Source organism: Athene noctua, chromosome 17, assembly GCF_965140245.1.
Source record: "Athene noctua chromosome 17, bAthNoc1.hap1.1, whole genome shotgun sequence".
In the NCBI taxonomy this organism is placed as follows: domain Eukaryota; kingdom Metazoa; phylum Chordata; class Aves; order Strigiformes; family Strigidae; genus Athene; species Athene noctua.
The window spans coordinates 3,006,690-3,022,196 of record NC_134053.1 but is presented as its reverse complement, the minus strand read 5'-3'; the positions used below and the strand labels follow the sequence as shown (position 1 = coordinate 3,022,196).

The following is a 15,507-nucleotide window of genomic DNA, read 5'->3' as shown; positions in this document are numbered from 1 at the left end:
TTAGTCTGGAAGGGAAGTGTGTCCTTTTTCTGGTGGAGATTCTGACCTCAGAACATCTTCTTTTCAGATCTTGTCAACAGCAGCTCCCTGCTACTGGGGTTCCCATAACACGGCAAGGATTTGACCACATGAGGAAGATGTTTGATGAATATGTGAGAAGCAGGACCCTGGAGAACTGGAAGTTTTGGATTGTATCCTTTGATATTAACCTGCTGACTTGAGGTTTGGTGCTAGTATGTTTAGAGCCAAGAACTCTGGATTCTGATACTGTGTCTTTAAGCCAAGTTATTTAAATAACCTATGTCCTCAGTTTTCATTTACACTTGTATGTGAACTGGTTCACCTTAAAGCATGGGAGGTAACTTGAAAGTAAAATGCAATATAAAGGCCAAGTTTTCTTGGTGGGTTATTATACTGCAAGAAATGTTTAATGGGCTGCTTCTTTAAGTGTAGCTCTTGGAGTCTTTTGGAAAAAATGAACAGAGAATAAGAAAGACTTTGGGGAAAAAAAATATTACAAACAGTTATTGAAGTTGTTGCAATGGTAGCTTTAAAAATTTGCTTTTTTTTTTTCTTTCTTTAGTTTTCTGTCTTTTGTTACAACACTGAATCAACTTAGTTTCTCTTCGTTGCTTCCCTCAGTTTCTCTTCGTTGCTTCCCTCAGTTTCTCTTCGTTGCTTCCCTCAGTTTCTCTTCGTTGCTTCCCTCAGTTTCTCTTCGTTGCTTCCCTCAGTTTCTCTTCGTTGCTTCCCTCAGTTTCTCTTCGTTGCTTCCCTCAGTTTCTCTTCGTTGCTTCCCTCAGTTTCTCTTCGTTGCTTCCCTCAGTTTCTCTTCGTTGCTTCCCTCAGTTTCTCTTCGTTGCTTCCCTCAGTTTCTCTTCGTTGCTTCCCTCAGTTTCTCTTCGTTGCTTCCCTCAGTTTCTCTTCGTTGCTTCCCTCAGTTTCTCTTCGTTGCTTCCCTCAGTTTCTCTTCGTTGCTTCCCTCAGTTTCTCTTCGTTGCTTCCCTCAGTTTCTCTTCGTTGCTTCCCTCAGTTTCTCTTCGTTGCTTCCCTCAGTTTCTCTTCGTTGCTTCCCTCAGTTTCTCTTCGTTGCTTCCCTCAGTTTCTCTTCGTTGCTTCCCTCAGTTTCTCTTCGTTGCTTCCCTCAGTTTCTCTTCGTTGCTTCCCTCAGTTTCTCTTCGTTGCTTCCCTCAGTTTCTCTTCGTTGCTTCCCTCAGTTTCTCTTCGTTGCTTCCCTCAGTTTCTCTTCGTTGCTTCCCTCAGTTTCTCTTCGTTGCTTCCCTCAGTTTCTCTTCGTTGCTTCCCTCAGTTTCTCTTCGTTGCTTCCCTCAGTTTCTCTTCGTTGCTTCCCTCAGTTTCTCTTCGTTGCTTCCCTCAGTTTCTCTTCGTTGCTTCCCTCAGTTTCTCTTCGTTGCTTCCCTCAGTTTCTCTTCGTTGCTTCCCTCAGTTTCTCTTCGTTGCTTCCCTCAGTTTCTCTTCGTTGCTTCCCTCAGTTTCTCTTCGTTGCTTCCCTCAGTTTCTCTTCGTTGCTTCCCTCAGTTTCTCTTCGTTGCTTCCCTCAGTTTCTCTTTGCTAGCAGCTGTGCTTGTAAGCAAATGATAATGCAGGAGGTAGAAGGACCCAGACTGAATAAAACAAAGTTAGCTGGATCTCTGCTGTGCTGTATAGACGTAATTAGTTTGAATCAAACTTTATTAGCTTGTATCAGTTCAGGGATATTAGTAATTAGCAATGAGCAGTAGTGTTAACCTTCCCTTTTCCCATTAAACTTCATATGTTTATATAGCTGTTTATTTGCACTTTATATTTTGTATGTCTGTGTTCTGTGCCGGTTATTTCCCTCTTAACTACCTGGATAATATGAGTATATATGTGTATGCTTCTGCATGCATGAAGTACAGCATTTTTAATACTTCGATATGTGAAAATGCTTTCTTTGGTGTTTCCTGGTTTATGTTGGCCCTAGAAAGCCACTCTTCCTCTTAGCATCCTTTTAGGAAACAATTCTTAACAAGGTCACATGCAGTCTCTGATAACTTAGAGCTGGTGCAACTGTGGAACCTCTGGATTCTACAGCACTGTTAACTCAGGTGAATTACAAAAATAGAGCTCTTTTATATAAAACAGTGAAAATGGTTATTTAAAGACAATCCCACACATGTTTGCTGATTGGATAGTGTGATCATTTTATGCTGCTCCAAGATATTAAATAGTTACAGAACTTGGAAGTGAGACACTTCTAGAAAGTGGCAGAGGTTATCAGGGATGAAGATGCACTTTTGGGTAGCTGGATTTTTTAGTATTTGGGGAAAGTCAAAGGCTTTTGTAGTTGGTGAAACAGGAGGTTGCTAGGCGAGGTAATGTTCCCAAAGTCCCCTTTACAAGTCAGGGTGTAACTGTGATGGAACAGTTGTTTTAACAGCTGGATTGAATCCGTAATGCACGCCGACATATTTCAGAATGTCTTGCAGTAAAAGCTGACAAGGTCCAGGGGTGAATGCTAATAATAATAATAAAAAATCTTCTCCTCATGAAATGACTGTAAGCGAGTGAAGGGCACTTTCATGACAAATATGAAAATACCATAGTTTCTGTTGCATATAGGAGGGAAATGAGTAATCTGGTCCTGGGCTACTGGAGATAACCCAAGAATAGAATATTCTTGAATATTAGAATACTGGTAGAATAATACCCGTGTTGTTCTTCCAGTCACTCTGTAGAAGTCTGTAAGGGCATGCAAATCCCCTCAAGTATTCCAGGCAACTGTTAGACCTATCTTGATTGTCAGCCACAGTGAGAAAGATGGGGGTGCATGAACTCCTCCTCTGTTGTTTCCCTTAACATTTGATGATTTGCAGTTCAGCATTATTATTAAGCCATTGTTTGAGTCCTTCAATGGGATGGTTTCCACAACAAGCTTGAAGGATCTGAATCAAACTGCTGTGGCCTGGTTGGATCAGCACTGTTCTCTTCCTGTTCTGAGGCCAAGTAAGTGAAGTTCTATCCAGCAGTTATTTCAGATCATAGAAAGGGACACCATATATAATACCATTTCTTGAAAGTCAGAGGATGACAGAGAAAATACACGATGCTGAATTTAACTTCCAGTTCCTTTTTATTATCTCAGTGGAAAAATAAGCACCTTTTTTGACCGTGAAGACACTTGGTTGCATGCATAACACTGAACAGAAAAGAAACCCCAAATTGCTGAATATAGATACCGAAATTTAAACAGTCTCAAGCTGCATTTAAGTTTTGAATACTCCACTCTAGTTGGAGTAAGTTGTGTGATTTATCTCATTATGAAGGAAGACGTCTGAGAGTTGTATTCAGCTTTGGAATGACCTTCTCTTTGGGCATGATTGCTTGATCCTTTCCCCCTTGCAATTCAGCAGGTATTTACAGTTACATTTGCCAAGTGGTGCTCTCTTTGTAGAAGAAATAGGTGTCTTTTTTAAGTCCTAGATCTCCAGTCCTTGTTCCCTGGGCACAGTTCTCACACATCTCTGTATACTGCTGTCGCTGTGTATGGAGGTGTGCTTATGTTTTGTGGAAGTATTTCCAGAATTCTGTCATGTGTCATAGCCTTGCAGTACTCGCACGCTATCCTGCATGGATCTGTTTGCACTCAGACTAACAGCTTTTCTTGATTTTTCTTCTGACTTTTTTTTCATAGTGGTGCTGAACACCCTCCGACATCTAAGTATAACCACCTCAATTCTGTCAGATCCATCACAACTGCCAGAGCAAGCCGCCGAGGCAGTTATCAAGATGAACAAAACAGCTGGCGAAACCTAACAACCAAAGACAACGAGTTGTTTATACAAGGGGTGGAGAACCTGCCAGGCCAGCAGCCTGGCCAGTCTCCTTTCAGTTGGTGCACTTTAGAAAGAATTCTCTCCATCACATGAGATGTTGTTCAGGGCATCTGGCTCTGCCTTCAGAATATGTGGAAGTACGATGCAACGTTGTCATAATGTTTTGATTCCTCTTCAGTGCTGTGCTGTACTCCGTTCAGTGAGAAAACACCAAGCTCAGGTAAATTTAGCAGGTTTGAGTCCTGCAGGCAGCAATATATCTCCATCAATGCAGCATGCATCTATATGCAACAAACATATTTCTACGAAACAGCTTCAAGTACTAAGTTCTCTGAAGTGTAAATCTTGTACACCAAGGAATGTTCTCTTCAAGGGGAAATATCCTTTTGATTTTGTGAAACAAAATGTGCTTTTTATTTTGTTCTCTGGTGTTCAGTTCCATACGTTTTACTTGAATAGTGAAAATTGTTAAACAGGATCGTATTAAAAACCAAAGGAGAAGAAAAAAAAATCCGTCAATGATGTCAACTTGTGGCAAAAATACTAGAATTAAAATCTCAGGCTGTGTTTTGTGTATTTTTATTTTAATGAGTGTATCATTTCATATGATCAGTTTCAAGACATGCTTTATTTTCTAGCAAATAAAGCAGCTGATTTTTAGTATTTTTCCTGATATAGCCATTGCAATTGAGTAGCAGACTGTGCAGTAGGTGCAAGAAAGCAGTTTTAGATTGCCTGGATTCTGCAATTAGGGTAGATACCTGAATTTCATGCCCATTTAATCTGTGAACTGTTTTCTTGCACTGCAGAGTTCAGCTGCCTTCCTCATAAAATGTGCACATATAAAACACATCTATAGATAAATGTAGTAGTGCTTCAGAGACAAGTATTGAGTTTGTAATGTTAAGAAATTGGCTTTTTTTGTTATCTCAGAAACTATAGCAAACCACGTGAACTTGCAGACACTTCTTTGCTTCTTCATCTTTTTTTGCTTGTTCTTTTTGCCTTCTGTCTGAAAAACCTGAAGGATTTAGCTAAACTTGCTGTGTATGGGAAGGCTGTGTTCAGCGTGAATTATAAAACATATAAGAATATGTTTAAAACCGGAAATACTGCATGACATTTTTCTGTGACAGTCTCAGCAAGCACTGTGCTCTGCTGCAGATAAACTTGGTCTTGTTACGGCAGTGACAGTCTGTCCATCCTGAGACAGCACTGGGATATTCGTTCCTCCGGCTGATTGTTTGTAGTCTGGAACGATCCTGTGACCGTTATAATTCCACTCATTACTTGATTCTGATTCTTAAGAGATTCTTAAGATTCTATGCAAGCTGTGGGTAATGTTCCTCTGGTACCTCTCCTGAGTAGTTTTCTTCCAGTTTAAAAGCAGGCTGCCTGGAGGTGATTAGTGGGCTACCACAGTGCTAAAAAGAGGAGCAGCTAAGACATTTGGGCATTGCACATGCTGAAGTGGGGTCAGTAGGTTCTCCTTCAGGGGATGTAGTTTTTCTCAGTTGTCCCCAGTCTTCTCCATTTGGTGGGCCAAAGTATAAAAAGAAACAAGAGGCTTGGGGGGGTGGGACTAAGCACAGGGAGTGTTTTTCTTTCTTCTTTGTCCTGAGATTTTGCAGCTAATGGTTTTTTTATTGCAGAGTGCGTTTATGTGTGAGCAGGACTGTAGCAAGAAGAAAGAATGAAAGGTTAACCCCAGGGCCCTCTCCCTGAGCAGAGGTAGTGTGAGCTGGGGAATTGGGAGGGTCTGAAGGGGACTGCTGGGGGGAAAAAGAACCTAAGGGGAGGTACCAACATGCCTTTCTGTAGCTGTGCAGACAAATGAGGAGATGCTCTTTTTGCTCTTTTTTTTTTTTTTTTTTTTAAAAACAATAGATCTGCCATATCATTTGAAGTTTGTGGCACATCTGAAAACCTGTGACAGAACCAACAAAAATCCAGACCTCAGCTAAGGAATGGTTTGTTGGAATAGTGTATAAAGGTTGTCATAGTAATTAAATAGCGAGTAGATTTTTCGGGGGGAGGGTCCGTATGTAGGTCTTTCGTACATAATGTCATCAATTAAGCAATATTCTTTAGGTTGCATCTGGATGAAGCGTTGAGTGTAAATTCTGTTTTAAATCAGTGCTTTAAGTCCTCCCGTTTTTATCATTGATTGTCAACCTGATTCCAGTAAAGTCATTTAACACTGTGATTAGCTGGGGAGCGTCCCTCACATTTGTTCTTTACTGGGCTATCTCATGGAGATCCATAGATAACTACATGCGTATTTGCATGTTAAAAATATGTATCCGGTTTTCTAGAAAGAAATCAGTAGGCAAATTGTCCAAGAACAGACCCACTTGTGTTTTTGCTGTACTTTTCAGATGAACAGATTCTGTAATGCCTCCCATGCAGTGTGGTCTCCTGCTTGTCAGGCAGTGATTCTGTTTGATTTTTACCATTATTAGTATCAATGACATTTAAAATTTTGTCTCAACAAGCAAAGTGCACTACAAGCATACTTCAAAGCCCGGGGAAGTCTTGACAACTTCCAAGCATAAATCCTAACATCTCGGATCTCACTAAATGGATTGGAAGCTGAAAGGGACCTCAAAGGAATAGGAAGGGGTAGTGTGACTGAACTGCTAAAAATTTTGTCCGTTAGCAGTTTTTATCTGGATGTGAATGGAAAAGCCGTCATGATCATTGCACCATGAGCTGGTTACAATTGGAGGGAAAGTGCTTATTTTAATAACTTGTGGAGAAAGAAGCTCATGGCACTATTAAAAGACATCAAATCTTAACATAGTAAAGAGAAAAAAAATTAAAGATTGCTTACTTAGGCAAGAGTGTAGGAGGGAGGGAGGGAAGGAAAAGTGAAAAGATACTTCCCACGTAGTACAATTACCAGAAATGATGTGGCTGCTCTTTGAAGCAGTTATTCAGTGTATTTTTGTCACTCCATTATTGCAAATCAGAATTCTTTTCTTTATCAGTCAACCTTGTGAGCGGTGTGATTTCACTTCTTCATTTGGAAACACAGGAGGAAAAAGCTGTATTATGTCTCACATCTGCACAGTAGAAGTACTGAGGATTGATATGAAAAGAGATTGACCACGTATGTATTAATTCCTGCACAGTTTTTCACTTTTGCTTTTGTTTGAACTCCTTTGTCTGTCTTACCCACTGAGGAGTCTAAATAATACCTTTCTTTTTGTAAAAAGGTTGGTAACACTTCCTCTCCTAATTTAAGTGGTCTGATTCCCTCAGTGTCACCAAAGTATGCTTAAGCAAGCAAAACACATGGTGCCTATACTCTACAGAGAATTACAGATGATGCACATATGTCTTCAATGAATTGGTGCTAAACTTTTAAAGAATCCCATATAACTGAATCCACCTCACTCAGTCAAATCCAACATATTTCACTCAATGAGGGAGTGGCTAGATAAAATATAAATTAAACTGAGATTGTCTGGTGGCTCTTTCTGACCTCAAATTCTATTTAGTATATTGTAGATGGTCCCCACCCCAAACACAGGTTCTGGAGAACTTGTGCATCATCTGGTGTGGTTGTTAGGCTTGTTTGATGCTGCCTGTTAGCAGGAGTGGTGAAAGTCCAGGAGCAGACTAGAATTGAAGGAATGAATGAGTACTAGGAACACAGACAAGTGCATGCTTCATCTTGACAGTCTGATCTTTGCACAGAACCAAAGGATTATTAATTAATACCATTTGACCTGATTGGCATGTTCTTCCATGCTTTTCTAGACTCCTCGGGAAGCCTTTCTTGAAGGGAGACTTACTAGAATGTTCCCACCTGTGCCTTAGGTCTTGGTGTCCTGTATGCATTTATCTTAAGTCATACGTTCTTCCTCCTAATACAGTGCTGTGTGGAAAATTCAGTGAATTGATAAAGTGGGGCTTCCCTGGGTTTTAAGAGGGTTTTATCTGTGTGGCATTACTGTGTCTCTTTGAGGTGGTGAAAAATTGTGTGTATGTATGGAAAAAATTGCGTCTTTCCTGCTGACTTCACCGTCCTCCGCTCCCGTGTACACAAGGACATGTGCACACATGTACCCGAAGTTTGACAGGAACCCACTAAATATACAAAGGGTTAAATCTCTAAATCTGAAATGTCTTGAAAAGACAAAGGGCTGTCAAATTGCATTGAAAACCAGCATCCCTTTACTTTGTATCTTCAGGTTGTTTTACATTCCCTTGAGAGTGTGTGTGTACGGTAGAGGTGACAGGGGCAGGTGAATTTTGTTTTGTTTGCTTTTGAAGCCCCAAACTCCTGAAGAACAGTTTGAGAGCAGTAGAGGGAAGCTCATAGCAAAAACATTCGGTAAGATAATGCTTCTGTAGCACAAATTATTTAAAAGCTATTTCACTTTCTGTGTTTCTGGAGTGGATAATTCTTGCCTCCATATTGCCAACTAGAAGATACTGCTGAAAATAGAATGGGTTGTTAATTATTTTGGCCTTTTTCTTTCTTTCTTTCTTGTTTTGGCTCCTTTCCACCTTTCTTGCATGGAAAAACACCCCAAATCAAAAGGCTGATGATAGGTGCTGTTTAGGTGCTTTAGGGATTCGGTCATACCGATCTCGGAGGACTGTGGACATCTGTTGATGACTTCTAGGAGGTTTTTTGATTAAGTGAGATGACAGGAGTTTTCCTGTTACTCTTCTGCAATTTATACACTTGAGTTTCAGAGGAGATAATTTGTTTTGGGTTTTTTTTCTGTTATAGGGCCCCAATATTGTTCCCACAACATCAGTTAAGGCCTCAAGTTTCCTTTTGTTTCATTCTTGGTTGGATTTCATGCTCATTTACTGTGTTAGAGCAGAAGTGGTAGTACTGAATTGTAGCTTGATCCGTCAAACTTGATTCAGTTACATAGAAACACATCTTAGGTATGTAATAGAATGACTTTCTAGCCATTGTGTGAACTGCTCTTATCTGAACTTTTCCAACATGAACGGGGGTTTGAATCAAAAGAAAAGCCTTTTAATTAACAATACAATGAATAAATTGCTCTTTTTTTCTTCTTCTAACCTTGTATTTAAATGTGTTTTAAGTGAATGGAGTTCATTCTTGTTTAAAAAAAAAAAAAAGGCAAAAAAAAAAAAAAAAGCTCGGAGGTATGAGGACTTCAGGTTGTGCTCTTGCTTTGCCTAGGTTTCCTGTTCTGTTGCATGACACAACTTCTGTTGTGCTGTTGATATGTAGCACTTTTCGGTAGGTCTGTTAAATTGTGCAATGCATTTTTTTATATTTACAACCAAAACAATAAAGGTTATTTTTTGGAAGAAAACTGGTTGTAATGCCTTTATTTTTCTAACTGGATGTGGGGAATTGGTAAGTGGAATTGTTTCTGGAGCAGGACCAGCACCTGCCATCCTTGTTGCAATCTGAAAGGTGTCAAGGGCTCGTTTCCCTGTTAGCACTGCTGAAGTTGCCCTTTCAGGATCTGTGTGCTTGGCTTTCCCATGGAGAGGTTTATATCCTCTGCTGAGCTTCTGAAGCTTGGACTCCTTTTAAGACACTCGGTGCCCCTTGGGCCCTTCTTGACTGAAAGAATCAACTCACTCTGAGCTTACTTGGAGCTTACAAGTGATTTCTTTTTCTCATGCATTGGCCAGGGGGCTGAATTTGCTCTGTGCTGGGTTGCTCCCTATCTCACCAGAGTAAATGTTAGCCAGATTAGCAAAAGTTGAAAATTACCCTCTGTGGTCAACTCTGCTCCCCTTCACTGAAGCAGTTTAGAGACTGGGAATGAACAGGTGGGGTAAAAGTACCATCTCCACAAGTCCAGGTGCCTGCAGAGCGTACACCTAAATAAACAGCGAGCCTGCTCTTTCACATTTTGTATAACATAATTTTCCAAATGGGTCGACATTCTGATGTGTTTCTAAAGTGATCAGACCCTTACTGTTGTTAATCACATTAAGCATAACAGTGAGAATGACCTCTTTTGACAAAACTAAGCAGACAAACATCTGTTTATTTCTGCACTTACTTCTAACAGGGTAGTAGTTCAAAGGTAGCTCTGGTATTTCTCCAAGAGAGGTAAAACTCTTAAGCCTGTAGGAGCTGCATCAATGCCTTGAGCCTTGATAGTTTTATTTTCTTATTACAGGCTTGGATTTGGGGCTCTTGCCTGACCTGGACAGTGGACTTCCCAGAGCAGCATTGAGACTGGATAACAGAGTATTCCCATGGAACTGATGTCAGTGTTTAGGCATTGAGCTGCTTAAGTTTGTTTGAAAAATGAAACAAATATCATTTCATCTTTGCCTTTAATTGACTGATTTTTGTTTTTTCCCCAGTAGGACACATCAGCTCTCTGTGCTTCTGTTGTTACCTCATTGGTGTATTGGATTTCCTTGCCTAGTGGAAGCAGCGCTGGGTGACTGAGGCTCTAGTTGAAGTGAAAGGTAATAGATGAGTGAAAAGAGGGATTTTATTTTAAGATCATTGCACGAGAGTTGATGCTGGTTACTCTCATCTTTGTGATTGGTGGCTTTGGCTTAATATAGCTTAAGAGAACTTCTGATGAGTCAGGCCTGTGGTTCCAGGAGAAGGTTATAGCAGTTTTCTTACTCTGTTTGCATTTGATTTTTTAAATATCTCTAGCTTAATCTCACATAAAGCATTTTGGTAGAAGGCAGTGTTTCTTCACTGCTACTTAAACAGCGATAAACCAACACTTCAGCCTGATTTCACTCTTGACCAAGCATATAAATGCCAATGTTACTGCAATGATACTATCAAACCTCTCTGGGAGGAACAGTGCTATTTGAACAGCGATAAACCAACACTTCAGCCTGACTTCACTCTCGACCAAGCATACAAATGCCAATGTTACTGCAGTGATGCTATCAAACTTCCCTGGGAGGAAGCTGTGGTTGGAGAGCACTGTTTCTTTACTACTGATTTTGTGGTGATTTCAGTGAGGCTGGTATAGCTGTAGCTGATATGCCGAAAGACAGTTACTGAAACGGCTTTTTTTGGTGGCTGATTCTGCTAATCCTTGAACAGTGCTTAAAAGTGGACCTACATTTCCTCTATGGATATTATGCCAAGTGAAATCACTGCTGCAAGGGAATTGGCACTTCAGTGGGAAAACAGCTTAGGGCTCTTTTTATATGTAAAAGAATGGAAAGCAATGCTCACTGGATTTTTAAATTATTTTTTTTCACCTCGGGAGGTCTCCTATGCCTGTTCTCATCGGTGAGGACTTTCTCCTCCTGAGCATGCTCCTCGTCAGGAGGTGGGCAGACAATGAACAGTTGGGTGTTGGGGGAGTTCCCTCTGTGCAAACACAGAAGAGTCTCTGTAGTCATCCAGAAAGATGTTTGACATGGTTTTATCTCAAAACAAGGTGTGTATCACAAACCCTAACACCTTTCCATCACAAAATGGAAACAAACTGATAAAAGATTAGACTCATCACGTCCCTAAGTCCTGCTGCTGCCTGCCCTTTGACACTTCTTACAAAGCCCATCTGTGGCTCCTCCATCTCAACTGTAACTTCCTCATAGGCCTTGAGAGCCAACAGCTTCATTTTCAATCAGGATAAATGGGGAGCTGCTTGTCAAGAAAGCTTTGCTGGTGACCACCTCATTATCACAGCAGAGATGCACCATGTGGTGCAGGTGTATCCCCCAATTTCCAGCCTTCCAGAGCTGAGGAAGATTATCTGAGCCCTGACAATCCTGCACCAGGAAAGCTACAGATCTGCAGTTCTCACAGTGTTCCTCTTGGGAATGACTTGCCTGAGCCTTTCTCTCTGTGAATGCTCAGGTCATCTTCTGAGAATCTCTGGGCTTCAGGATGAGCTTTTGAGCGCTCTGCCTCGGGGATGGGCAGCAGAGATCACAAGAATCTCTTGCAGAGGAAGCCACACAGCCACTTCGGCGTTAGAGCAAGTGTTGGCTCTCAAGACTTCTCTTTACTGTGCAGATCAAGCTCAGTCGTCCAACATGTGATTCTAACCTGTTCAATATCCCTCCCTTTTCTGAACCTGCCCCGTCTCAGAGAAGTGAGAAGAGCTTTTCAAAGAAGCCACCTCTACATCTGCCCAAGGTCAGCAGGGAACCAGCTGTATCAGGGTAGGCAAAAGGACACAGAGATAGACCTGAGCAGCCACACATCCATAGGTTGCCTACAGAACCTATCTGACAAGGTTGGTGGCTGTTTGCTGTGTAGGAGCTGGCAGAAATGAGCATAATGCAGATTTCAGAGGTGCTTTAGGGATACAGTTGTGTCATTCTGTGCATCAGACTATCAGTGTTTCTAACTTGCTTACCCAGGCATGCACTTAACACTCATTCTGACTCCTCAGTGAGGTGCTGGTCATCGCTTCCTGACCGCAGCCCTTTGAAGTTTGATGTTCTGGTACCAGCCAGCCTATCTGCCTTGCTGCATCCCAAACGCTTGTGGCAAAGCACTATTCTCTTTCAAGCACGTGTGAGGAGAGCAGCGGCTCGCCGCAGTTTTGTATAAGCCTATGTCTCCCTTCCCTACTTCGAGCGTGCATCCCGTGTGCGTGGGCTCAGACTCTTGAGGTGAGCTGAGTCTGCAGGGCTGGCAGTACTGCTCTCTGCCCCCATGGGGAAGAACAGCTTCTCTTTTTCAGGTTGCTCTTCCCATGACGTGAACAGGGACAGACCGTCTGACTCACTTTAACATCTTATTTGAACTTCTGAGGAAATCTGTTTCCCTTTCCAAGGAAAACACTTTCATTTAGCTATTTACACATTCAGAGAGTGAAAGGAAAGACGTGCATGAGAGAGAAAACCGCAGGGAGTGGCCCTGTCTAATCCTCTGGTTCAGCAAGGTTTAAATGGTTTGTGTCAACCATTGGAAATGGTGATGTCTGAGCCCTCAGGATGTAAATGTCTTCCTGCCTGTAGTGGTTTGCTGACCTTACCTGGTAAGGTCAGCAGATGTTGCTTCTGCCTTGGGGATAAGCACACCCCCAGTCAGTGATCCTTGCCATTCACTCTTCTTTCTCTATTAAAAATTAAGGATATGAGGTTGGAATTGCAGCTTTTGCACCCTGGAAAGATTGGTAGACCTGGAGCTAAGCAGAGTAATTAGATAGAGTACCCCAGCCACCAGTGTGTGTCTGCTCCACACAGGGGTTTAGCACTGAGACTTCCAGCACCAGCAGTTGACTTTCTGATGCAGAAAACATGAGGAAATACCCACCTTTGGACTCACTGTGCTTGCAGAAAGCTCACACAGGTCAGAGAGGTGGTTTATTAAAACGTTCTTTGAATTCAGAGACCTGTACTACTTGTGTTAACATCAAACCAGGGTACCAGTCTCAGATCTGTCTGCATCTGTGTGACATCTCCGTAGTGGTGTCTGAAACTGGTACCATTTGGGAGGAATTCTTCCCCTGGCTCCAGCAAGGGGCTTGGTCCCTCTGTTCCTCTTGGGAAACTAGAATGCTTTTCTAGGATCCCGCAGACTGGTGCTTTTTGGGGACAGGCAGTGACTCAGCTGATGTTAAGAAATCACTCTTCCTGGAGAAGTCTGTGCAGAACAGGGCCACTTCTCCAGCAACGGGAGGAGGAAGAGCCGTGTCAGCACTAACGGCACCTTCTTGAGGAACCACCACAGCAGAGGGTGACTTGAGCACTGAGGTATTTTGCACAGAGAGGATTTGAAGTGGGGATGGAGGCAATGAACTGGTACTAAAATCCCTCGCTCCAGCTTCTCCTGGGTTTTTCACAGCCTTGTGGGGAAGGAGCACTGGAGCCACTGGGATGCAGGAGCTCAATCCAGCTGCAATTCCATGGGCATTCAGAGCACAAATCTGAGTACTTGAGCAAAGTCAACCCTGCACAGGGCTGTGTGCTGGTAGGGACCACCACCAACGAACACAGGAATGGCAGCAGAAAGAGGAGTAATCTTTATTGGTGTTTTAAGTCAAATTAATTTTTTAATATAGATAATATTAATTTGGGGAACCGATTTTTTAAATAGATAATCTGGGAACTGATTCTAATGCTTAGATTGGCTTGACTTTTGTATGGTAATTTAGACTAAAATAATTTTATTATTATTAACCTTCCTATTATTTGGGATAATCAGGAGTTGATGAAATAAAGGTGAGACAAGGATGACAAGTCCTCTTGCTCCTAGACCAGTTGAGTGTCTTTACTCTGTTACCAGCTCCAGGAGTGGTGATTAGCTCAGCCACGTTTTGGTGCAGTGATTGTGTCTGAGCTAATCCAGCATGTTTCCAGCAAAGCTGGTGCTGGCTGTGAACCATGAAAACTTGTAAATTTAAACCAGACTCTGGAGCTGTGTTGCGGAAGCCACAATTATTTAGCCTTCAGAAGCAGGGGCTGATTAGAAAACAAATTACCTACTGGTGGATCCAAATGAGAAACCAGAAGAAACAAAACTGCTTTGTGCCTATGAATAAAAATGCGTGGGAAAGGAGAATATGTGCTGTTATCTTTAACATAAGGACCAGAAACAAATAGTTCAATTTGCTGTTTAATAAAACACTATGTTTTCAGTGCAAAAAATATTGTAAAAAAGAATTACATAGTAAAAAGAGAATCCAGCAATATTAGTTTTATTTAATCTTATTTTAGTTAAATTCCAGGTTCTATCCAAATATAATGACAGAAAATGAGTAAAACCATTCACCTACTAAGTAGCAAATATATCGTTCATCCCTTTCAGTATTAAAATATAAAAGTTAAAAATCTGAATAAATATATATATAAACTATATAACTGCTTAAATAAATTTGTAAAAATAGATTTATAAATTCATAAATACAATGAACCAGCAGAGAGAGAAGTACAAAATCAGTCTACTGACAATCAACTTTTCTTTTTAAAAATAATTTTAAGATAAAAGTATAACTGCCATTAAAACTACCAAAATTACATTTTCCTCTTTGCTTATTTATGTCATGATTGGTTGGTTAAGTCACCCTGACTTACATTAGTCCATCTATTTTATACGCTGTTGCAAATAAGACAGTATAAATAGTTTTATAATAAATACAGTCAATAACTTAAGACATTCATCCTTTAAAAATTAAATTAAACTCGATTATATAGTTATAATATGTAGAATATAGCAAGTACATTATCAGTGTTGTTCCTGGCATCAGACTGATCACATAACTACTGATAGGTCACATTTAGCCAAACCTCTAGTATCTTAAAGTTATTTTTTCATTCTGGCATATTACATTTCTGCTGAAGAGTACATTTTTGTTGTATTTTGCATAAATTGTTCATATTTCTGTAAAACCTGCCAGATGTACATCTTTTTCTCTGCCATTCTCATCCTCTGGACCTGGCTATGATCTGTCTGCAGGAAGTTCGTGTCCTTGCAGGTGTAAAATGCATCTCGTTCCCCCAGTGTTACAGCTAGCTGATTGATATTTGCATCGACAAACCGAGTTAAATTCCTACCACAGATTAGCTCTATATCGCTTCTCACGTTTTGCAAAATGCTGTAAAAAGTGTGGAAAATGCAGCAATCGGCGTCAAAAGCTGGGCATTCGGGTATTTTCTTCACCATGGCTTTGGCTTGGGAGTTAGCAGTTAGCCACCTTGCAGTTTTGGGTGTTACAGAGCTACACGCATTCTGGAGGGGTGGAAGAGGAGAGAGAAATTATTAATCTTTTGGTTTACACTTTTCATATTT

At 41.0% G+C, this 15,507-nt stretch overlaps 1 protein-coding gene across 7 annotated transcripts in view; it reads left to right on the top strand.

The window, feature by feature from the left end:
• The window catches only part of MLXIP (MLX interacting protein), a 55,771-nt gene extending 45,736 nt beyond the window's left edge, over positions 1–10,035 (top strand). For 4 of the 7 annotated variants that reach the window (XM_074921539.1, XM_074921540.1, XM_074921542.1 and 1 more), the window contains exons 15-17: positions 68–191; positions 2,859–2,988; positions 3,677–9,124. In XM_074921539.1, coding sequence (XP_074777640.1) covers positions 68–191; positions 2,859–2,988; positions 3,677–3,798 — 376 coding nt within the window. In that variant the 3' untranslated portion in view covers positions 3,799–9,124. Of the gene's footprint in view, positions 1–67; positions 192–2,858; positions 2,989–3,676; positions 9,125–9,955 lie in introns of those variants that run through there. The other 3 variants (XR_012634719.1, XR_012634721.1, XR_012634720.1) reach the window with 3 other exon arrangements.
• Positions 10,036–15,507: the final 5,472 nt, after the last annotated feature.